The 24,163-nt window shown below is 36.7% G+C and overlaps 1 protein-coding gene across 2 annotated transcripts in view; it reads right to left on the bottom strand.

Moving 5' to 3' along the window:
* Window positions 1-24,163, bottom strand: part of LOC149530201 (SET domain-containing protein) — a 258,306-nt gene that overhangs the window by 200,832 nt on the left and 33,311 nt on the right. For both annotated transcript variants that reach the window (XR_016359071.1, XM_089811070.1), the window contains exon 5: window positions 16,939-17,021. Coding sequence is in view for 1 of the 2 variants with exons in the window: in XM_089811070.1 (XP_089667196.1) it covers window positions 16,939-17,021 (83 nt within the window). In the remaining variant the exon portion in view is untranslated. The remainder of the gene's footprint in view (window positions 1-16,938; window positions 17,022-24,163) is intronic.

Below are 24,163 nucleotides of genomic sequence, written 5' to 3'. Positions count from 1 at the left end.
AAGTCTGAATACATTTCAATCACTGGTCTTGATGTCTCAATCTGCAGAGATAGAATCATTTATCAATTTCAATGTCTTTCCTCTTACAATCAGTCAACATAAATATAGTACTCGAGGGGCTTAATCATGAACAGACATGACAGTTCAGTGAAGAGTCTCATGGAAGAGACAAGATGTCTGAACTTAACAATTCAAACGGCCTGATTATGATTGGGTGTGATCATACATCAAGTGAACTAGTAAGCCCTATGATTATCGAGCATGTTAATGTGCAATAAGATAATCATGTAACCCCCCAATCTGATAAGTAAATAAGATCATTTGCTCAATCCATATAAGTGCATTCAAGATCGAAATAATTAGGAATTTGCAATCTGATTTTGAGAGAAGGATATTCAAATATTCATACTTGATTCAATCACATTAATTTCAAGAAAAAATCTTAAAGAGTTTTATAACATAGTAGATCATATCAATCTGTGTGTGTGTGTTTGAATGTATATCAGTTCACATGGTGAACTGATATAAACGCACACACATACACATATATTCTGCTAATTGATATTTCTTTGTATTCTGACTGACACTATAGTTTCTCAACAATGTGTTGAGGAATTTGAAAATTCAACTTTCTATTTATAGACAATAGTTTTTTCGAAGGCCAATATAAATCTCATATTCATGGGTAGGATTTCAACTATTTTCTCAAGCTCCAAAAGAGTATGTTATGTTTTAAAGACTCTAGAAGATTTGAGAAAGTTTGCAACTCAAAGTTTTTAATATTTTCAACAAACAAATTAAGTGGCAAATGTTATTTTCATAAAGGCAATACGCATGAACCTATTACTGCGATTTTTTTTATTACTTGTTTCGGAATTAGATTGTCTTGAAATTGTTTTATTAATCTTTATTACGAAGTAATTGATAAAATATTTGCTTAAAATTAAAAAAGACCAAGAGGTCAATACAGACAAGAGAATGAACGATGTTTCTTTAGGAAACGATTGTAAAGAATAGAAACATTCTATTCTAGCTAATAGAAAACTAACAGATAACTACAAGCGAACTAGATATTAGAAATATTCTAATATTTACAATAGATTACAAATAGATAGTCATTAAATAATAATAGAAGCTATCTATTATCATAGTACCCTCCCTTAATATATCCACAACACCAAGTTGTCCTCTAAATTTGATGAACTTATTAGGACCAAGAGGCTTGGTGAGAATATCGGCAGTCTGATCCACTGTAGGAAGATACTGCAAGTCTATTGTCCCGTCTTCAACTTGTTGTCGTATGTAGTGGCAGTGAACATCCATGGAAGACTGGATTCCGTTCTAATTTAATAATGCCTTTGTTATCAACAAACAAAGTGGTCGGTCCTCCTGGCGACATCTACATATCTCCAAGCATCCGATGAAGCCAACTAGCTTTACATCCTACCTTAACAGTCCCTCTATATCAAGCCTCTATGGAGGAGAGAGAAACTGCATGTTGCTTCTTACTAGTCCATGTGACCACACGAGATCCCAAACTGAACACATACCAAAAGTTGGCTTTTTATCATGTCAACAGAACCTACCCAATCTGAATTTGTGAACCCAGTGAGTCTAGGATTAGAACTCCGAGAGTAAAGAAGTTCATAATCTGTAGTACCCTTCACACAACGAAGCACATGCTTTGTTGCCATCCAATGATCAGCCTTGGGAGCTGTCATAAAGCATGAGATCTAGCTGACTATAAAGCTGATATCAGACGTAGTAGCAGAGAGGTAGATGAGGCTGCCTACTAGTTGCCTGTATGTAGTATCAACAACGGGAGGAAAATGAGACTTGGCTGATAACTTGAGACCTTCCTCCACGGCTGTAGATACAGGCATGCAATTCTGCATATGGAATTTGTCTAACAGATCCCTGATGTATTTGGACTGAGAGATGAATATACCAGAAGAATGTTGCCAAACCTCAACACCTAGGCAATCATGCATGAGCCCAAGGTCAGTCATATCAAACGACTGGCATAAATTCTGTTTGATTCCCTGAATCAAAGATGTCAAACTGTCAGTGATGATCAAATAATCCACCTAAATAACCAAAAGGATGATGTCATTGTCAGTAGTCTTGATGTACAAATTTGAGTCTGAAGAACTCCTCTGGAGGTCTTGAACATTGAGGTGCTTATTAATTTTCATGTACCATGCCCTAGAGGCCTGCTTTAAACCATAGAGAGCTTTCACTAATATGAAAGCTTGATGTTCTTTACCGGCAACCTTGAAACCAAAAATAGACCTCTTCGTAGAGATCACTATTTAGGAAAGCACTCTTTATGTCCATTTGATGGACCTTCCAACCAAATTGTGCTGCTATGGCTAGGACTAATCTAGTTGTGCTCATCTTTGCAATAGGAGCAAAGGTCTCTTCATAATCAATGCCCTGACGCTAAGAGAAGCCTTTTGCAACTAAACAAGCTTTGTACTAATCCAAAGTACCATCAGAGTTGTATTTGATTTGGTAAACCCATTTGCAGCGAATGGGTTTCTTCCCTAATGGAATAACATAAAGGACCCAGTTGTTATTCTTCAACATGCTATGGTGTTCAAATGTAATGGCATGTTTTTACTCTGGAATCCTTTTAGCTTTGAAATATTTTTGAGGTCCATACACACTATGAATGTTGGCCATGAGAGCAAAGTTAACAGATTTTGTAGGTTTTCTCTTTTTTCGAACAATTCCTCCACCAATGCGCTCATCATCACAAAGATCAGCAATTGTCTTAGCCCAACACTTAGGCCAGAGAGGAGAATGACTAGCACTAGTATCAGGAGATGCTCTATGATCAGGTTCCTCATTAGAAGAATCTAGATCAAACTCAAGTGAAGCATCCACAAATCTGGGTGATCCTGAAGGAGAAGCTGGAGGTGTATGTGTAGGGATCACTGGTATAATTCGAGCATCAGGAGCTATTGGAGCCCTCCTATGAGGTGGCCCTAATGGAAGCCTAACTCCCAAATCATGAGCCTTCATAGACTGGTCTGTTGGATCAGGAATAGGAGAAACATGCATTAATAGTCCTCGCTGCTCATCAAAGACTACATCATGATAGTACAGGAGACGAGATGTCTCAGTGTCGATCAAGTAGTAGGCTTTGTGAAGACTACTATATCTAGCAAGCATGAGTTTCTAGCTCTTGGCATCCAACTTGGTGCATAACGCATCAACGATCAAAACAAGAGCAAGAGAGCCAAAAACCTTCAAGTGACTGATTTTGGGCTTGCGACCTGACCAGGCATCTTCCAAAGTCTTACCTTTGACCACCACTGTGGGTGACCAATTCAAAAGATAAACTGCAATGTTAATTGCTTCTGCCTAGAACTTCTTTGGAACATGTCTATGTTTGAGGATGGATCGAGCCACCTCAGTGATTGTTTTATTCCAACGTTGAACTACATTGTTCTGTTGTGGTGTGCAGGGTGTGATTAATTGGCATTTGATGCCATGAGTATCCATGAAGCTAGAGAATTCATTGGAACAAAATTCCACCTTTGTCTGACCTTAGAGTAGTAATAGATTTCCCAGACTCTTTCAACTAAAGGTTTAAACTTCTGAAATTCAGTACATGCATCCAATTTCTTTGTAGGAAAATATACCCACATTTTTCTACTGAAATCATAAACAAACAATAGAAAATACCTGGACCCAAGAACAGAAGGAGTGGCCATAGGGCCGCAAATATCAGCATGAACAAGCTAAAGTACCTAAGAAGCTTGCCATGAATCGCCACTTGTGAAAGGTGTGCGATGTTGCTTTCTGACCTGGCATGCATCACAAACTCTAAGCTATTGAGTATGAATCTCTGGCAAATCGAGGGCAAGCTCCTTCTGAGCAAGCTAAGAGAGATAGTGCACATTTAAGTGCCCATACGGCCAAAGTGTGCTAACAGAAGACCATTGAGCAGCCATAGCTAAGTCTCGAGAATTATCGGAATCAATTAGTCTAAAAAGGTCATGTACTGTACCCTTTTTGGGACATTAGAAATATTGAAGTCTTATTATATATAATGTTAAAATTGACTAGGAGAGTGTAGACTCAAATTATTAAAAGGTCAATTTAATGTTATAAAGAGGGCAAAAGCTCAAAGAGGAATAAGACGAAATGCCAAAGGGAAGTTGAAGAGTCACAAGGAAATAGGACAAAAGCCAGAGGGGAGTCGAAGAGTCTTAGTTTGTGTATTAAAAAGGGAAAGAGGCTCATTCCTGGGCATGCTTGTTTTATTATTCCAAATTTCAATTCTCTCTTGTAAGAGTATTTGGAAAGCTTCAGGTTTCAGCTAGTATGAGGACATAGCCCCTCGTGCAAGCACAAAATGACGAAAACCCATTATCCGAGGAGACATCAGTTAAAATGTTTCATATGCACTTACAGGTTCTTATTCTAGTATTCCAATCTGACTGTTAATCTGTATTTAAGATTGAATTTGTTAGTGCTGGTTATTGTATTGTTGTTGTATTATGCAATAACATATTTTAAGGAGTTAAAGAGTTTGCTGGTTTTCATATCACTGGTTTGTAACACATTGTTATATGCTCAAATCTAGAATGTTATTTTGGAAATAAGGGATTATTATCTTGTGGAGAATCTTTTGCTTTTATTGTTGCATCATATTACATTTGCCTATATTTGAGTTTCGAATATTATATTCAAGATGAAGCTGGTTAAATATCTTTTGAGATTTATACTGGTTTTCGATTGTGTTCGTAATACATTTGCAATGTTCAGTCCGAAATGTACTGTTGAAAAGGAAATCAAGTCAATATCCAGTTTGGGATATTTCAATGGTATCAGAGCTAGTTTTCTTGTCAACCTATGAAATTGTTATCAAAGCTGAATGTATAAAGTTTGTTATCAGAATTATCAATGTGTTTGCTTTTAGAATATTGGTAAGGAATAGAGATTATTTTATTCAAGATCAGGGCACAAGACGGTAGACCGGATAATCGTACTTACAGGTATATTGCTGCATTTCTTAAGGAACATGGAAAAGAGGTCTACAATGATGTTCGCTTAGCATATATAGACACATTGAACAAGGTACCCAATGCCCATTCTGTGCATACATACAAGCACTAGAGAAATTGCAGTTGGAGATAGCATCTACAAATGACTTGATTGAAATTGATACTAGGAGTACAAATTTATTTTCTAGAGCAAGGGAACCGTTGAAGAACCAATCAGCTGTATTTGCGTTGAGTGACCAAATCAATATTCTTAAGGAAATTGATCAACCTGCTTTGATACCTCAAACAACTGAAGTGAGTGGGGCCAAATATCCATATAAAGTTCTCTTCCAAAGCTTGCATACACAGAGGTTAAATGAAACAATCATTCATTTCCTAATGTATGGTGGCTCATTGACGGAAAAATATATATAAAGAGGGCCTACACAGATAGAGGAGACATCTCAGAAGCTACAGGTTGGAGTCAAAGTGGATTTTCAGACATGATTAATGTGTGGGTATCAATTAGTTCAGTGAACGGCAATTGAAGCTAGTAGTTTAGAGAACTGTCGTCGTAAGTGCGATTGTGACAACAGTGGTAGGAGCACGGGAAATCAACTACGCCTAATTGGCAATATCTGAACCAAATATGAGATAGTGTAGAAGAGATACGTTCGAGTGAAGAAGGATAGACGTCTTTTTTACAAACCCATTATCAAATTGGTCCTTGATGAGGACGGAAATAGTCATCTTGGTCGAGAAAGTTATGGTGGAATAGTCAGGCTTGGACGATAAGATTCTGAGAGTTCGGAACTATAGTATGTCTAAACTGTAGGAACAAATTTCAGTTGCCAAGCAGCATATTAGAAGGTCACCACAATCAGAGTCACGAGACGAGGAGCACACCAGTTGTAACGCCTGTATAAAGCAAAGAAACCATTACCATGGGAATCATAAAAGAATTCTACCTCTGTTCAAACATCATCTGTCATTCCTCGCGAAGTAGGGGAATAACCTTGAATAGAAGGAAACGTAACAGCTAACGGTACGAATATTTGGTATGCAGAAGAAACTTCATACACTTGTCGTTACATATCCAAAATTAAAAATTGTGAGTTGTCGAGTGTATTTCAAGAAGAGGAAATAAAGGTGAGACGTATACATTCAAAGAATGATGCCAAAGTCAAAACACGTCCTTCAGTGTTACCAAGGGCAAGTGTCAAAACTTTTTGCAAAAGAGTTCTTATTGTTGCATGGCCCAAAGGTCAAGGACATTTCATTCACTCGATAATCTAATGGAAAATCATCAAGTCCCTTCTTCACTGGAATACATAAAGCTATTAAAATTTTCAAAACAGAGTATTGCCAAATAAACTAGTCAAGAATTTGGTGACCAATTGGTGAATCATCGACACATTTTTAATAAGAAGCCTGGATTCATTTTTTTTTATCTGCCACATGGGGGTCCTTAGGAATGGGAAAGTAACTGATAAGCATCTTGTCTTTTGTTGAAGTGCTCTGAAGAATGACAAGTCTAAAGGTGAGACACTTTATCATGCGTAGGGGACCATGAAAAAGTATAACAATATAATACTGATGGAAACAGTTGCCTAGTTGTGACTGGTTGCCGAAGGACAAAACCCCTAAGACATTGGAGTAGTGGGACGTAGCCCCTAGCTGCTCAAATTGGATTTGGGTTCTACAAATTGTGTTTAAGTTTGGGTAGGCATATGTTAGTTTCCAATTTGCAGAGACGTCTGTCATCACTTTTAGACATGCTTAGAAGGACGTTTGAAGTTAAACCGTAGAGATTAGACTGCCATGAGTAAGAAGATAATCTAAGTTACAGTGAACACAAATTCCACGAGTCACATATATAGAGGTTATTCGAGTAATAGTTAGAAGAGGTGTTTGAGTTGCAGTCCAGTATAAGTCTACAGGTGGTTTGAGCCGAGTTTGGTATCCGGATGGTTCACTAAGGTGTACGAGAGAATATCTGAAGGTTGCGGGCAAGAGCATTGACCATAGCGATAAGGTTAAATGACAATCATACACGATAGTCGACTTACTAGGTGAAACGTAGCAGACACAAAAGCTAGATAACCACCATTACGTTGAGTTTATGTAGGCGGGAGTACTACAACAGCCTATTCCACAAGTCAACAACATCCATTTACTGACAGCATATACCAGTTATTGTACCTGTGCATGAACTATGTTGTTTTGGGTAGCATTAGTTTTATCATCAATACATTCAATATTACATACCCGGTGGGGCAGAAGTTATTGATTGTGATTTGGTAAAGACTTGGAAATCAGCAAAAAGTTAGATAGCTGTGGAAGAACTGAATATTGCTCAAGGAGATTTTTATTTTCTGGAAGCTGCAATTTGTGACAACTAAGCTTGAGAGTATTATTGTTAAGTGACAGCAGTTTATATCTGCAATGTGATCCTTGTTGCCTTCAAATAGCTAAACAGCTTGGTTTCAATCACAAATTTCCACATTCATGTTTTCATTACTCAGCTAAAGAAGTGATCAATACAAGTGGGAAAGCATATCAAAGGAACACGATTGAGATATTACCCATTTCAAGCAGCATGTTGAATCATCAACATAATAAAGGTGCAAATGGAACACTTGGGAAGCATGATTCTGTTGTTGTGGCAACCTCTTCTGTTATCCCTGCACAGCCTAAAACAAGAGCAATCAATAGGCGACCCTCCATGAGTGTTAGCAATCCTGAAGAAAGAGTTGAATATTTTGGACCGTGGGTGCCCCAATCAACGGATATAAGAACAAAAATACTCGACATTTACAAAAGAGTATCAAAAACTTCATACACGAGTTCAGAATGACTTACTGTTCAGCGATTACTTGGAGCTTCATTTAGAGCAGCAAAATAAGATGGATATGGCAAAAAGAAAGTACTTTGATTTGGTTTAGGATCTTCTTGAAAAAGACAAATGCAAAAGTTTGTATGAAGAATTTCCAGCAACCCAAAATCATTTAATAAAAGATCTTGAGAAAGAAGAACAGTCGACCACCCTTAAATTGCAGCCTTCTCATGATCACACAAAAGTTGTTACACAGGGTGCAAGCTTCTATATTGGTGATTTGGAGGTTAGCTTTGATAGGCAGATTGATAAGGATGGTAGCACGCGAGGTAATAACAAGTCAAGGTCCTTGTATGATGAATCCTTATATGCAAATGATAACATGGCAACACTTTGGCCTTTGCATACACATCAACAAAACCTAGGAAAGAATACCTATGATTCTGAGAGAGCTGATGAACCATATATTCCCGATGTCCATGACATGAATTTAGAGGAACAACCTAAGGTGACACTGCAAGACGATGAACCGCTTCAACACGACGATAATGAAATGCACACCTTAAAAAACCAATTGAAGGTTAATGAGGGTAGAGATGTGGCATCTCTGGTACATTATGACAGCACTCAGAAGATGGTTGAGGATCTCTACAGGAAGGTTCAAAAGGGAGTGGAAGAAGAATGGCTTGTTTCTTATTTGCAAGTGATCAAAACAGCTCTTGAAACTATGAAATCAAAATATTTGTATTTGTTTTCCGACAGGGATAACATTCTTAAGGTTGCTGAAACACATGTTGATCAACTGAATAAAGAAAAGAATGAGATTAAGGAGCTCAATAAAGAGCTTAAGGAAACCCATATGGCATTAAATGATGCTCGGATTTCCCTTCAAGAAGCAAAAAATCAGATTAGGATCATGAGTCACTCTCAGGAACAAGAGGATAAAGAGAGGCAAGAATTCTTCCTAGAGATAATTGATGAACTTGATAGCATTCAACAGACGTATGCTTTGTATAGTTGCCCCAAGCAATTGAGTTCCAAAATCTCAAAACACATTCAGCTTATAGACAACCCTCTATTTGAGGTAGATGTTGTTTGGATTTCTGATAACCCACCTTTTAAGGTAGAGAGAGTTCCTCTTGGATTCCAAGAAGAGGATGATCTTGACTTAAGAGATTTAGACCAAGCTACAGTTCTTAACAGCGAAACTAGGTCACAAGATGGGAGTGGTGATTTGACTATGGTTGTGCATCATTGGATCAGTCCACACAGGGTTCCTGATTTCACACCATACAAGAGTTCATTGGATTATATACATCAGCCTTTGGATAGTTTTTGGTGTAGTATTGAAGAGAGTTATGTGTTGATCATAGGGAATGCTCTTTCAGCTTCATTCTTATTCATAGTACCTATGTACTCACAGATTCTCTAGATTGAAGATAACAAATTGGTATTTGTTGCGCCCAAGGTGTTAAACTCAATTTTTGGGCGGCTTGTTTATTACATCATCTATTTATGTCGAGTTGTCATCATCCACTAGGTTATGCATAGTTCACTAATACATTTCTATCTTATCATATCAGCTGGTTATGAAAACAAAGTTTGCGATCCAAGTGTTGATAGCATATATCTATGGCTTATTGAGGATTTGGTTACAGCTCTACTCAATTTGAGATTGGATGCAAGGATAAGCAGAGTTGCACAGTCTACAAGTGTAGTAATATTTCTTAGTTTTATGTGGGACCTGTTGGTTCCCAAAACCGCAGATTGGAATCCTACGAGCCTTGCCTACTTGATGCTAGGATATCCAACCGGTTAAGGCCAACTTGACGGAACTGAACAACACGGTCCAATTTCCCTGCACTTTCGGCTCTGCAAAACTGAGGCGGGTGTACCTAATCTTGGACGAAACACTTAAATCCAAGACACTTAAAATAGATCGATTAGAACGCGAACACAAAAAACGTTTTCCAAATGGCAAGAAATATAGGAAAACTTTAAACTTGCAATTTCTGAACTGAGAACAAAAGTAAATAATTGAAATAATGTTTAGATAAAAAATAAATATAGATTAATGCAACAGATGAATATATTTATTCCTCAAAGGGAAAGAAATGAAACATTTGCCAGCGTATGGATTATGAATCAGGAGTAATGGACCAGTGCCTAATTAAATGGGCAATAGAGTCAATATTATTAATTGAAATGTACAACTTTATAAAGTTCAATATATTTTTACTATAAACAAATTTAATAATTCAGACACGACGAATCAATTATATAAAAGCAATTTAAATTAGTCTAAAATGCACTTTAACTCCTGCGAAGACAAATTAGACATAAATACGGAAACAATAAAATATTTCACAATATTTACGTTTATCTAATTTAAAATGTAACAATGATCCAGTCCACTTATCCAAATATTAAAATGTTTATAGAAAATAATAAAAATGTTTATAAAGGACACAACTTAATAATAATTTAAAACTCCAAAATTAAAATAAATAAATTTGCCGGAAATAAAATCACAATAAAGACACTCCTTATAAATGATCTATTTACTGTGAATTTATCCGAAATCGCATATGAATTTACTCCGTAATTCAACCCACGGGCTTAGTTCAAAAACTTCATTTCTCCACCAATAAAATAATATAATATATCGTCGTGCATAGGCAGGCAAACAATTTAAAATATGAATAATGAATAATGTCATAAGTCTCTCCTTGGTTTGGCTTTTACATCTCCTATTTATAAAAACCGAAAAGGCATTATGCCTTTTCCAAAATAATGCATCTTTTCATAACAAGTAACTAACCAAATTTTTCAAGAATTTAATATAGTTTAACACAGCTCATTTGTATAACTATCGGCATATTGGTAATCTTTTTCATTCACACGAATATGCTTGGACCTCGTTACTTCTTTGTGCACTTGAAAAATCTAGAGGCTAAAGTCGTAGCTATAATATGTTTTATATGATACGTGCACCTCATACTCCGTATCCGCAGATAACATTATCTCTTCCATATGCATATAAATATATGTTTTATGCAAATGGTTGATGCCGTCTTTGGATGCTCTGAGTGCCTTCCGCTATCGCTTGTGTTGTGCTGGTATTGTCTCCCAATATTTCTTATGACAGTTGCCGCATTATGCTTACAATCTTCATATTCCAGATCCACATGGACTCCTTACACCTGCATAAAAATGCAATAACATTAGATGTTAAAACACCGGTTAATAACAGGTAATTCAATATCCTCGGTCGGAAAGTTCTTGCGACCCCTGCATGAGCGATGTATTTGGCGTAAAACACACTTCGAATCAATATTTCCATTGCTTCTGTACTGATTCATAATACTGTTCCAATTTCTCGCTTTCCTCTTGTAGGAATCTTTTGGATAAACTGTGTGGCTTACCAAAAGAACTGCGTATAGCACCCCATTCAACAAGAGTAAGATTAAGAACATGCCTGAGACCTGCATGATTCAAATACTCTACAAACTCATTCCGGGCAAACCATGGCCAATCAATTGCACTGAAAACCATTCGTATGTAAACCAGTGCCTTAGCAATTGAGATGATAAACAATGAGTCAATTTCGCCTTCATGCTTGAAACTCCGTCTGTTACACTATGAGGACAAAATACAGCCACATTGTTGTGTAGTTCAGATTGCTCAATAACTACAGCATTCTCATAATTCTCTACTTTTTGACCAGGCATTAATGAAAATGCCCTTCTGCTTCGAAGGTTTGTAGATGAACAAGTTTGGCCTAAAGTAGAATGTGGCATTATAAACTCTATTACACCTTTGTCTGACAGAGAAAACTCAGGGTCTGAACTAGACATAGGAAGAGGCTTAACCAATCTTCCTTGCTTACGGTGGTTCAATGATAAAAACCTTCATTTCATTCTGTAAACCCCTACCAGAAACCCCTTATTCTGTTGAAACTATAAAAATTATCTGCTGTCTACATGAATTGTGGGCACTCCTTTGCTTTGTCTACTTAGTCACAATGGCCTCTTCCCTTCTTCTCTAACAGTAAATCCCATTATGACAGTATAATTTCTGTTGATACAATGCTCCATTCTCACCCTTGTATCCTCTGTCCTTCAATAAGAGGCCGATCATGACTGAACTTTTATTGACGATCACTATTGTCACATGTCTTGACATCATTCATTCATCATTACAATGCCTCCTGATACTATACAACACTACTCTTTCATTGCTACTAATGATTGACAACTTTGTGTCTTGGTCTCTTGACAATTACTTTCATGTTTTAAAACAATGAACATTCCCACATCACATTGATAAGCATCACTATAACTGCTTCAAATACTGTCATGATTTTTTGTACATGTTACTTTGTACTCTGGCATTGAATTTGCAGGAGTAAAAGCCAGTGTTCCAGACACTGATACATATTTCTTGAAGGTTTCCACATTTTTTTTATCTGGGCATACGTTCTGAGTATGCATGAACTTCATCATATTTTCTGAGTTTTTTTTTTTGGGTGTGGATAATATGCCTTTTGCCTCAAAATTCCATTCCTGGAAATGACGACTGCTGCTATATTGTGAGCTCAAGACTTTGAGATGGCCAATGGTTAGGAAAAATGCTGGAACAATGAGCATACATTACAATTTTCAGAATGATTATGAAATAAGAGTAAATTCCAAATGATAGTGGCCATTTAAACAAATACTATGACTGTGTCAGATTTAGGACACTTGAGCAGGTCGCATTTGCTGATTGGAGAAGCATTATAAAACTATCTACAACCCTTCATTATACCACAACTTCAAAGTGATTAAAAACAGATGACAAATACTGCTTGTACCCTATCACAAAAAATTTCTCTTCAATCACATCCCGACCTCGGTTGTTGAAAAGATCCCCAGACCTGTACATTTCAAGCTAGTGAACATGAAGATTCTCCCCCTGGCATGACATTTGGGAATTTGAATATTGCAAAAATGTATAGTTCCATCAAGACCCAAGGAACGAGTTAATGGATGGATTGCAGATTGACACCTTGCTTCGCAGTGTGTCTGGATTTGCTTTAAGTTTGGGCTACAAGTCTACTTGCCAATACGTATGGGATCCTCGTACTAATTGTTTAACGACAACCAATTTTAAGAGAGGGAGATTTGTAATGTCCCCTTTTTGGGACATTAGAAATATTGAAGTCTTATTATATATAATGTTAAAATTGAGTAGGAGAGCGTAGACTCAAATTATTAAAAGGTCAATTTAATGTTATAAAGAGGGCAAAAGCTCAAGGAGGAATAATAAGATGAAATGCTACAGGGAAGTTGAAGAGTCACAAGGGAATAGGATGAAAGCCAAAGGGGAGTCAATGAGTCTTAGTTTGTGTAATAAAAAGGGAAAGAGGCTCATTCCTGGGCATGCTTGTTTTATTATTCCAGATTTCAGTTCTCTCTTGTGAGAGTATTTGAAAAGCTTCATCTTTCAGCTAGTATGAGGACGTAGACCCTCGTGCCAGCAGACAGTGGACGCAAACCTTCCGAGGAAACATCAGTTCAGGTGTTTCATATGCACTTACAGGTTCTTATTTTAGTATTCCAATCTGACTGTTAATTTGTATTTAAGATTGGATTTGTTAGTGTTGTTGTATAATGCAATAACATATTTTAAAGAGTTAAAGAGTTTGCTGGTTTTTATATTACTGGTTTGTAACACATTGTTATATGCTCAAATCTAGAATGTTATTTTGGAAATAAGGGATTATTATCTTGTGGAGAATCTTCTGGTTTTATTGTTGCATCGTATTACATTTGCCTATATTTGAGTTTTGAATATTATATTCAAGAAGAAGCTGGTTAAATATCTTTTGGGATTTCTACTAGTTTTTTATTATGTTTGTAATACATCTGCAATGTTCAATCCAAAATGTACTGTTGAAAAGGAAATCGAGTGAATATCTGGTTTGGGATATTTCAAACCATGATCCGCCAAACCCACTACAACAATAGATTGAGTTGCCCTATTAGTGATGGTACACTGATGTGAACTGAAGGTGACATCAAATAGTGGAGAGTGTTGCAGCAACTGACTGACTGAGAATAGATTTAGTTCCATCCCTGGAATGTAGTACACATCGAGAAAAATGAGATTCCTCCCAGTAGACTGAATCTGAATGTTGCCTTTACCGACAACAATGTACTCTTCTCCACCACCAAAAATAACAGAACTTGAATAAGGTTGGTAGTCAACCAACCAGTCTCTGTAGGGGGTGAAATGACAAGAGGCAACTGGATCAATGTACCAAGCAAACAACTTCACATGATATACAGCTCTTTTAGCCATGAAGGTGTAAAAGCCAAATTCCGTCGCCTCAGTGTGCATTGCATCGTTCGCTTTGAGTTGCGAACCTAATTGCTTTCATTGGGAAGCTAAGCATTTATGACCTTCAACCTTCATGTGACCATACTTGTGCAATAGTTGCATTGAATGTTCTTTTTCCTAGAACCTTTTGAAGCAGGAGTAGAGAAATTCTACCAAGAAGACTGCTGAGACTTGCCTTTATCCTTCTAAAAGGATTTAGCACCAAACGCTTGCTCTATGGAGGTGGAGGTGGAATTGCTAGCAAATTGTTGTTTCCACCAATCTTGCTGAAGTAGAAGTGTGCAGAGATCTTTGAACTTCAAATCAACACCAGTAGAAGTGATGTTGAGAGTCTCAATAAAATGCTCATAGCACTTGGGAAAACTTTTGAGGGTTATGAAAACAACGTACTATTCCTCCATCTTGCATCCAATGGCAAGCAACTAATCACGTATTTCCTGAATCCTATTCAAGTGTTCCTGGAGCAATTTCCGCTCATCCATAATAATAGAAAAAAAAATGTTCTTGAGAAAGAAGGCTTTTCTTTTGTCTGAAATCTCATGAAGTTTCTTGAGATGCTCCCATATCTCGACTCCTATTTTGCCGGATGGAATTTGAGGGAGTTGTTCATCAGCTACAGATAATTTGAGAAGCATCGCCATCTCCCGATTATTTAGATCTCATGTATCTTGATTAGTACCAACTACTGTCGGGCGCTTTGTAACACCAAGAACAATCTTATCAATATTCTGATATTCATAGTTTGCTAGTATTTGTTCCTTCCATATGCCATAATTTCAACCATTGAATTTTGAATTACCTTCGAGCAGAATATTAGTCAGAGATGACATAGCACATTTTTCAATGAAAAAGCATGAAAATATGTGTAGGTGTGTACTTAAAGGCAAAAAATATAAGAACCAAAAAAATTGAAGGGGTACCCAAAAGAGATCTCGAAAAACCCACAAATAATAGGTAGTCGGATTTTGGTTTTGTTAGCTCGAAAGTTGAGGCACCCAAAAAAATCTAACGACAACCCAATTGAGCTCTCAAAAAACCCACCAAGAATTTGTAAACAATAAAAAAATCAAGCCAAAAAATTACAATTTCAAACAAAAACGTCCTGAGCTGAAAAAAAATTGATATCAATGGCAGATTTGCAGAAAAAACACAATTGCAGAGCACGGATCTATTACTGAGGGTTTGAGAAACCCTAGACACCCTTAATAAAGCTAAAAAAGGTGAAAAATTGGGAAAAATGGCCAAAAAAACATATTTGCATCTATTAAAAAAAAAGCAAAATAAACTTCCTGCAAATAACCACCACTGAATAGGGCCGAACAACAAGGCTGAATGTGGCTGAGCAGGGCAGAAAGAGGTCGTGATCATGCGGAGGAAAAATGCAGACAAGCAAACTTGTGATTTTGGAGACAAACTCGCAATTTGCAAACCACAACCGCCCAAAAGTGCCACCCAAAACTCACACCTGTGACAACCAATATACTCATTTTGTTTTAGAAGCAAGGGCCACAAAAATTTATGGAAAAACAAACCAGTTTCAACAAACTCAAATTTTTCAAAAATAATTGGAAGAATTCATTCGAATTTTTATTTGAAAAATTTGTTAAAAAAGGTACTGTAGCCATGATACCATATTACGAAGTAATTGGTAAAATACTTGCTTAATAGTAACAATGACTGAGAGGTCAATATATACAAAAGAATGCATGATGTTTCCTTAGGAAATGATCATAAAGAATAGAAACATTCTATTCTAGCTAATAGATAACTACAGACTAATTAAATATTAGAAACATTCTAATATTTATAATAGATTACAAACAGGTAACCATTAAATAATAATAGAAGCTATCTATTATCGTAATAGTTATTTTAGAATTAGATTGTCCTGAAAGTGTTTTTTATATCCTTTTTAAAGAGTACTTTTATGTTTGAATGTTTTATTATTACTTTACCTCTAAAGCTGTCCCTTGAGAGGTTATAAAAAAATCACTTAAGCAAATAATTTCTAAGAATAGTTGATGCTAAGCCTATACTGCAGAAATTATCAATGAAGTTATTGTATTTTTGCGAATGTTAATGAATATTGGTGAAAGTCTTTCTTATGTTGTAAAAGCAATTGTTTAGTAGAAGTGATCATGTAACTGTGATTAAATGATAGTAATTTCATGAAAAGGTGGTAGATACCGTGAGACAGCAAAGAAGGCTCAAGAATGGGGATGTCTGAAAAGGTGGTCGACACTATTGGACAACAAATAATACCCAATGCAAAAGTAGAACTTGCTTCTGTTCCTTGGGTCTCTACAGACTCCAACATCCAATGTTTGTCGCACCAAATTAGGTGACAGACAAGGAAGAAATTTGCAGGAGCTAGGCAATATGAAAGGGATGAATATTGAGCACTTTGAGCACTCAGATTCATCAATTCCCAATGTAATAACACCTGTACATTTCATAGAAAACTGGAGAGAAAGGCTCTTAATATATTTTAACAAGGCAAAATAAATAGAGAATGTGGTTGCAATAAAATACAAAAAGAAATTTAAAAAATTAAGTAACTGGCCTCAACAATAACGTTTGTAATATTGTTTGAAAAATGGTATGATAGAAATCCTTACCAAATCAGAAAAGAAGGATACAATTTATGATCTAAAACAAAGAATAAAACACAAGCATAATTAAAATGATAAATGAAATTGCCCCGTGGGACATGTTCCTTACCGAAATGGAGCACCAGTGAGTAACAAAAATGATTCTACAAGTTGCTTTGCCTTATCATCAAAAAGATTTTTCAAATTTTTCAGCTGCAATAGCCAATTGACAAAATATCTTAGCAATCTACATATTTTAGAGCACACAATAGTTGTATACTTCAAATTATATTTTTACCAAGGCAACATGCATAACATGAGTGGAATATACACATAGTGAGAACTTAGCAACCTTGGGTACACACAGTCACATCAAAACTGAAAACACCAAACTTGAAACCTCCAGGATAGTATCAAAACTTTAGACAAAATATATAACAGCATATAAATAGCACAGCCAAAACACCATTAACAAATTAACACAAAAAACATATCATTCAAGCTTCCGAGTGTTCAAAATTTGTTTGTTGCGTGTAAATCAAAAATTACGAACTCAGATAGTTACCCTCTGACATTGTTATGTGACATTTTATCCAAGAGAAAATAAACATATAAAATAATTTTTCTAGAATTAAAAGGGGAGATAAAAAAGAAGATATTATAATCTTTTGGTTTAAAGAAATACTAATAAAGAATATTTATCAAAAACACTCTTAAAAGAGAAGAATGATTATAAATATTCAAGTGTAATTAAAGGTGACCTTTTCAAGAGGATGTGATGTTTTGGAAATCACCCCTTAAAAGAATATATATGTCATAATGTGCGAATTGAGAAGCAGAAGGAGATGACTCATGAAAAAATAGTGCAAAGAAAATGCAACAAGAACAATAAGAATTAAGGCATGTGAGAGGACATAGGGCACAAGAGAGAGAGCATAGTTAAGTTCTCTGGCTGTACATTGGGCATTGGAGAAGGGGCACACTGTGTGTCCAACTTGGGGTACAGTGTACACCTGGGCGTGTCCTAGCCAAAGCTATGTTTTTGGGTTTTGTGTAAGAATTGTGTCCTCCTTGAGTGCTTCTTGTCTATAAAAAAGGCCAGGACCTGTAACTGATCCTCTGCCTGTCAATTCTCTTCAGCAGACATCAACCTCTCTGTGATTTACAGATATTTATTAATTTATTTTTATATTGTAGTTATTAATATTATAAAGCTTCTTTCATTTATATTAATTAAATAATTTACTTTTAGAAATACATTAATTTTAGAAGACTTTATAATATAAGATAAATTATCTTAATTTTAAATTATTTTTATTTTGGGTAAAAAAGGCGATACATCAGGTTTCAACAAGAGCATATGAGAAGAGAAGTGAATAAATCAAGTCAACTCTCACTTGTTGTAATAACCAAAAAAAAAAATTGTTTTGAAAAATGGATTTTGCCACTCAAGGTTACTTGCCAATACAACTGAAAATGCTTGCTGATAGGTCTGATATTTTTTATTTGTTTCAAAGCTTATACATAGAATTGGAAATACATTAAAAATTCCAGACATACCATATTCATAGTAAATGATACTACAAGGCATGACAAACACAAAACAAACAGAAATACCTCTAAATTGCAGTCTGAAAGTTCATCACAGATCTGCTACGAGTCATGATTTGATGCTCAGTCATCAAAACAATACATACTGCCTTCCCTTGACGGAAAAATCAGCCTCTAACTGCACTGATAGGTCAAAGAAGCCTTCTCAAAAATAGCAAGACCCCTCAAAACTGTTTAGAAATCAGAATTATGAGGGCACTTTGACAAGAGAGATTCACTTATTAGGGACTGATAAATGCTCAGAAAACCTCCAGATGAATCTTCTGTAGCTGATTGGCTGCCATCCAGCACTAGAGAGACTAGCTAGTCCTTCAAAAATGCCTACTTCCAACCCCAAACTGCCTTAGAAAAACCAATGTCATCTCCTTCAATAGTCCAAATGCCTTAAGAAGAATGTCTTGCAAGCCTCCAATCTCACCCATATACTTTTGCCACCAAATTTGAAGCTACCCACACTTGTATGGCCTGCCTGGGGGAACGATTACTCTTAGAGAATTAATATTCACCAAAACTCCTCAAATGACATGGAAGTGACCCAGCTAAGGAAAGTGCATGGAAAGTGCATTGAATCCATACCCATAAGCAAACAAAACAGAATTTAGGCCAGCCTGTGGATTAGAGTGCATAGCCAAGTCTCAAAATTCACTTAAAACTTGCATATGCATCAAAATCACTAAAATCACAAACGACAAAAAAACCTTTAAGTTGAATTCAAAATACCCTATCGATCTCCATCCTTGCAAAACTCTAATCACCAAGCTTCAAAGTTATGTGAATTGAACATATTGTTTGAACGAACCAGCTAGCGTCTGTCTTTCACCACTAAACCCATACGAATTGCAAAATGTTTTATCCTCGAGAACTCCAAGAACTCCAAAGCTCAGTCCACACCATCTTTGTATTGCGAAACCTCAAAATGAAAAAATTGAGAGGCTGAACTCCAAAAAATAGAGCAAATTAATAGGGCATTTCAAGTATTTAAATATTGGGTTCTCTTGAAAAGGCCCCACATTAAACCATTTTAAAAACAACTTTTGACCTCCACAGCCTAGACATCTAACTGCTACAAGATTCAAGAAGAGTTGGCAAATTAATGGATTTTTGGATGATTGATTAATTAACAGAGGAACAAATGTGTTCCCTATAAAGAATTACAAGGACGTTGTTTCTAAAAGAAACAACGTAGACTGAAGACGGAATTAGAAACAAAACTAGAGACAGGATAGGAAACATTCCTATCTGGACTGAAGAAAAAAGAGACGGGATTGGAAACATTCCTATCTAGACTGAAAGACGGACTACAGACAAGTAGTTGACTATTATAGAAAGCATAAGATATTCTCTTAATACCCTCCCTTAATGGTCAACGTACGGATGTCGGAACATTCTGTGATAACTGAGACCCTCCCTAGATCTACAGAATGCTGAAACCAAGAAGCTTTGCTAGAAGAGTGCTATGACTCAAAATAAGTTGCAATTACAAAACTTCGTTTTTGTGGAAAAAACGGTAAAACCCAGAATCTCACAAAACCTTGCGTATTACAGACAACTTGAAATGATTTTTGAGGAGAAAATCAACAAACCCAAAAAAACATTTCAAATTCAGAAGGCAAAAAATGCAGCTTCGCCTTGATCAGGAAGCTCGACAACTTGTGTTGTTGGTTGGGAAGCATTTTGCCTTGCTTGGGCAGCCAAACGTTTCCGGCACTCGAATTTCATATGGCCGAACTTGTGACAGTAATTACACTGTACATTTTGCTTCGTAGAGCCATCCAAGGATTGAGCAGAAGGTTGATGCTGGGAAGGCTGAGAAGACTGATGGTTGCCAATGTTCTGTTGAAAGGATTTTGTAGCAAAGGCTTGCTCAGTGGAGGTGGAATTGAAGCTGCTACCAAACTGTTGTTTCCATCGATCTTGCTGAAGCAGCAGGGTGCAGAGATCAGTGAACTTTAGATCAACACCAGTAGATGTGATGTTGAGAGTCTCGATAAAATGCTCATAGGATTTTGGTAAACTCCGAAGAGTGATTACCACAATATCCTCTCCCTCCATCTTGCGACCGATGGCAAGTAACTGATCACGGATTTCCTGAATCCGATTCAGGTGTGCCTGGAGCGAGGTGCGCTCATCCATGACAATAGAAAACAGAGTGTTTTTGAGAAAGAAGGCTATGCTCTTGTCGGAAGTCTCATGAAGACCTTTTAGATGTGTCCAGATTTCGGCAGCTGTCTTGCCGGATGGAATCTGAGAAAGCTGGTCATCAGCTACGGATAGTTTGAGAAGCATTACTGCCTCTCGATTGTTCAGATCCCATGTATCTTGATCAAAACCCGGAGGAGTCAGACGCTACCTAACACCCAGAACAAGTTGATCGGTGTTTCGATATTCGAAGATCGCGATGATGTGCTACTTCCAAGTTCCATAATTGCGACCATTGAATTTGGAATTATGTTCAAGCAGAATATTTGTCAGAGATGCCATGGCACGTTTTTCAATGAAAACTGTCAAAAATCTGTGAAGGCACATTCTTCGAGGCAAAAATACGAAAGACCCAGAAGAATCAGAGAATGACCCAGAAGAGAGCTTGAAAAACCCAGAAGGAATCTACTGTCGTTTTCTAGATCTGCTAGCTCGAAAATTGAGGCACAAAAATTGAGGCATCCAGAAAAAACGGACAACAACTCAGTTGAGCTCTTGAGAAACCCACCAAGAATCTGCAAACAAAATATTTTTTCGACCCCAAAAATTTGGGTTTCGAAAAAAAGGCCCTGGCCGAAAAAAGCTTGAAAAAACTTCAGATTTCTTGATAAAAATGGTCGTTTTTGCTACAGAGTTCTATTAGAGGCAAAGGCCGCACTGAAGATTGGAGTTTTAACTCCACAAATGGTCGAGATTGCAGGTTGTTGGTCGTAAAAAAAAAATTTGCACAAAAAATGCCAAAAAAGACCTCCAAAAATCGCGAGTTTACAGATGGATATGGCGCGATTTGCAGATGCAGGCAAACAAAAAAGGAAATACGCAACTTCCTGTCTTGATTTGTAGAGAAAAAAGGATATCAAGCGTGGGCGGAAATACTAGTTACAAGTTGAAAACCAGATGTGAGCGGAAATGAAGACCAGGCGCAAGCACGAACAGAATGCCAAGTGTAGGCAGGAATGAAGACAAGTCACAATAATAACAAGATCGTGATTAGAACGCTAGACGCAAGCATGAGCAGATAAAAACAACTTTCGTTTTGCACGGATGCAATTTTCAAATTCATAAACCCTAGCTGAAACTTAGATGGGCACAAATAAATTTCTCAAAAAAGTAGAAATCTTGGACATGCTATAGAGAAATCCCTAAAAATAATTTCAAAAAATTTAGCAGATAATTTCAGAAGAAATTATAAATTTTTCGAAAAATTCTTTATCATGGCTCTGATACCATGTTACAAGATTCAAGAAGAGTTGGCAGATTAATGGATTTCTAGATGATTGATTAATTAACAGAGGAACAAATGTGTTCCTTATAAAGAATTACAAGGACGTTGTTTCTTTTAGAAACAACGTAGACTGAAGACGGAATTAGAAACAAAACTAGAGACAAGATAGGAAACATTCCTATCTGGACTGAAGAAAAAATAGACGGGATAGGAAACATTCCTATCTAGACTGAAAGACGGACTACAAACAAGTAGTTGACTATTATAGAAAGTATAAGATATTATCTTAATACTAACTTGGTGGCATCACTTTACAAAATACTCAACAGTTAACGTCAAAATAAAAAAAGTCACTTTTAAAACACTCAATGGAAATATTTTAACAACTTCCATCACTTTACAGAAATTTTGCCAAAGCATTGAAAAAGAAACCAATTTGCACTGAAACAGAATTGAAGCTGAAGTAGTTGCCAAGTGCCCGATATAGCACTACTATAGAAAACCACTGAAACTGAAAAGCCAAGCTCTCTACAGAACAGTGAGTCCCCTAACACAGCCTGCTTGGGGGCAGGATGACTCTTAGAGAATTTATATTTACCAAAACCCTTCAAATGACATGGAAATTGATCTCCCAGCTGAGGCAAGTGCATGATATGATATGATATGATAGATTTTAATGACGTCCACGAGACTAAAGTAGTCTATGGAACCCATGCAATCACCCTCCCGAGTCAGGAGCGAAACTAGTCAGTTGCAAAGTTTTGGTTAACTTGTTTCTCCTTCTTTGAAATTTGATAATCAAATCCGCTATTCTCTTCACTTGATCTTCCTCAAATAAATAGTTGAAGTCCTTGTTCTGCAGTATTTTTGTATAATCAGATTTGATGTCGTTGTAAGCTAGACACTCCTTGACAAAGTGTTGCTCTGTCTCAACAGTTCCTATATTATAGAATAAACATGTTCTGTCCGCCCATTCTTCCTTTGGAACTTGCCATCTACCAGTTTCACATCGCAGCTGATGTGAACTAGTTCTAAGTTGTGCCATCAACATTTTTGCTTTCCAGTTAATAGGTGCTCTTATATAGGCCTTTCCATCATGACTAGAAGTGGGATTAAATTTTTTAATGTAATAAGATTTTTTCCGTCCTATGTGTCTTGTCCATAGAATATTGCGAAATTTTTCATTGACAAACTTCTTTATTTCTTTAATGTTATCCAAGCAAGTTCGGATGTTGATATCCCATTTTCGCATCCATTTGTCATTTTGCTTCATCCATGTGCTTCTCCACCTCACAAGTTTTTCCTCTATGACCAACTTGGGCCAACGATGTGTTTCCAAACCTTGGGTTTTCTATAAATAGCTTAGCATCCGGACCAATGCGACGGCTTCTAATGGAAAGGAACCCACCTCCGCCAAAAGGATCTCATACGGAACTGTGGTCTTGACTTTAAGATTGCATGTGATGAAGTGTTTTTGAATTCTTTCTACTTGCCGCCATTTCTGTTCGGACATACTATTGCCCCACACTTCACATCCGTATAGAATAACCGGAGTGACCAGCAAACCAAAAAGAGTTTTCATGGTCATCCAATCCCATAATTTTGCATTCCTGCACTTGTTTTGTAAAGAGTATAACGCCTTCCATCCCCCTTGTATCCTTTTTGATCTGCAAGTATCCCAATTGAGTTTGTTATGAAAATCGATGCCCAAGTATTTGTAATCTTCCACAATCTCAAGGGGGCTATTTTCAAACAAAAACTCATCTTGTATGCCCCTATTCTTCTTCAGCGAGAAGATCATAATTTTAGTTTTGCTAGTGTTAACTTGCATTCCTACTTCATGACAAAAAAATTCTAGTGCTTTCAAGTGTTATTTCAAACCTTTAGCTGTCTTAGCAAGAATTATGAGATCATCTGCATATAAGAGCAATCTTATCACAAAGTGGGCCAGCTGCACCCCCTCACCATTGGTCTTGTTTATCCACTCTTCTAACTTGTCGATATAGAGCCAGAATAATGTTGGAGATAGCAGACATCCTTGCTTAACCCCGATGTTGCTGTCAAAATCTTCTGATAGCCCTTCTATCGTTCTGATTTTAGCTTTGACTTGCTCATATAATCTGTAAACCGCTGATCTAAGTTCTTTAGGAACTTCCAACTCTTCCATTCTATCCCATAACTTATTACGTGGCACTGTGTCAAATGCTTTTTTAAAGTCCACAAAACAACAAAAAGCCTCGTTCCCCAGAGTGTCCCAAACTTTCTCTATCAAGTGTCTAAAAGTGATGTCGTGATCTATAGTAGAGTGTTTCGGTCTAAA

This window comes from Cupressus sempervirens, chromosome 11 (assembly GCF_028749045.1).
Source record: "Cupressus sempervirens isolate cs-2001-9-10 chromosome 11, ASM2874904v1, whole genome shotgun sequence".
In the NCBI taxonomy this organism is placed as follows: domain Eukaryota; kingdom Viridiplantae; phylum Streptophyta; class Pinopsida; order Cupressales; family Cupressaceae; genus Cupressus; species Cupressus sempervirens.
Note: the sequence above shows the minus strand (reverse complement) of the source record. Positions and strands in the feature narration are given on the sequence as shown.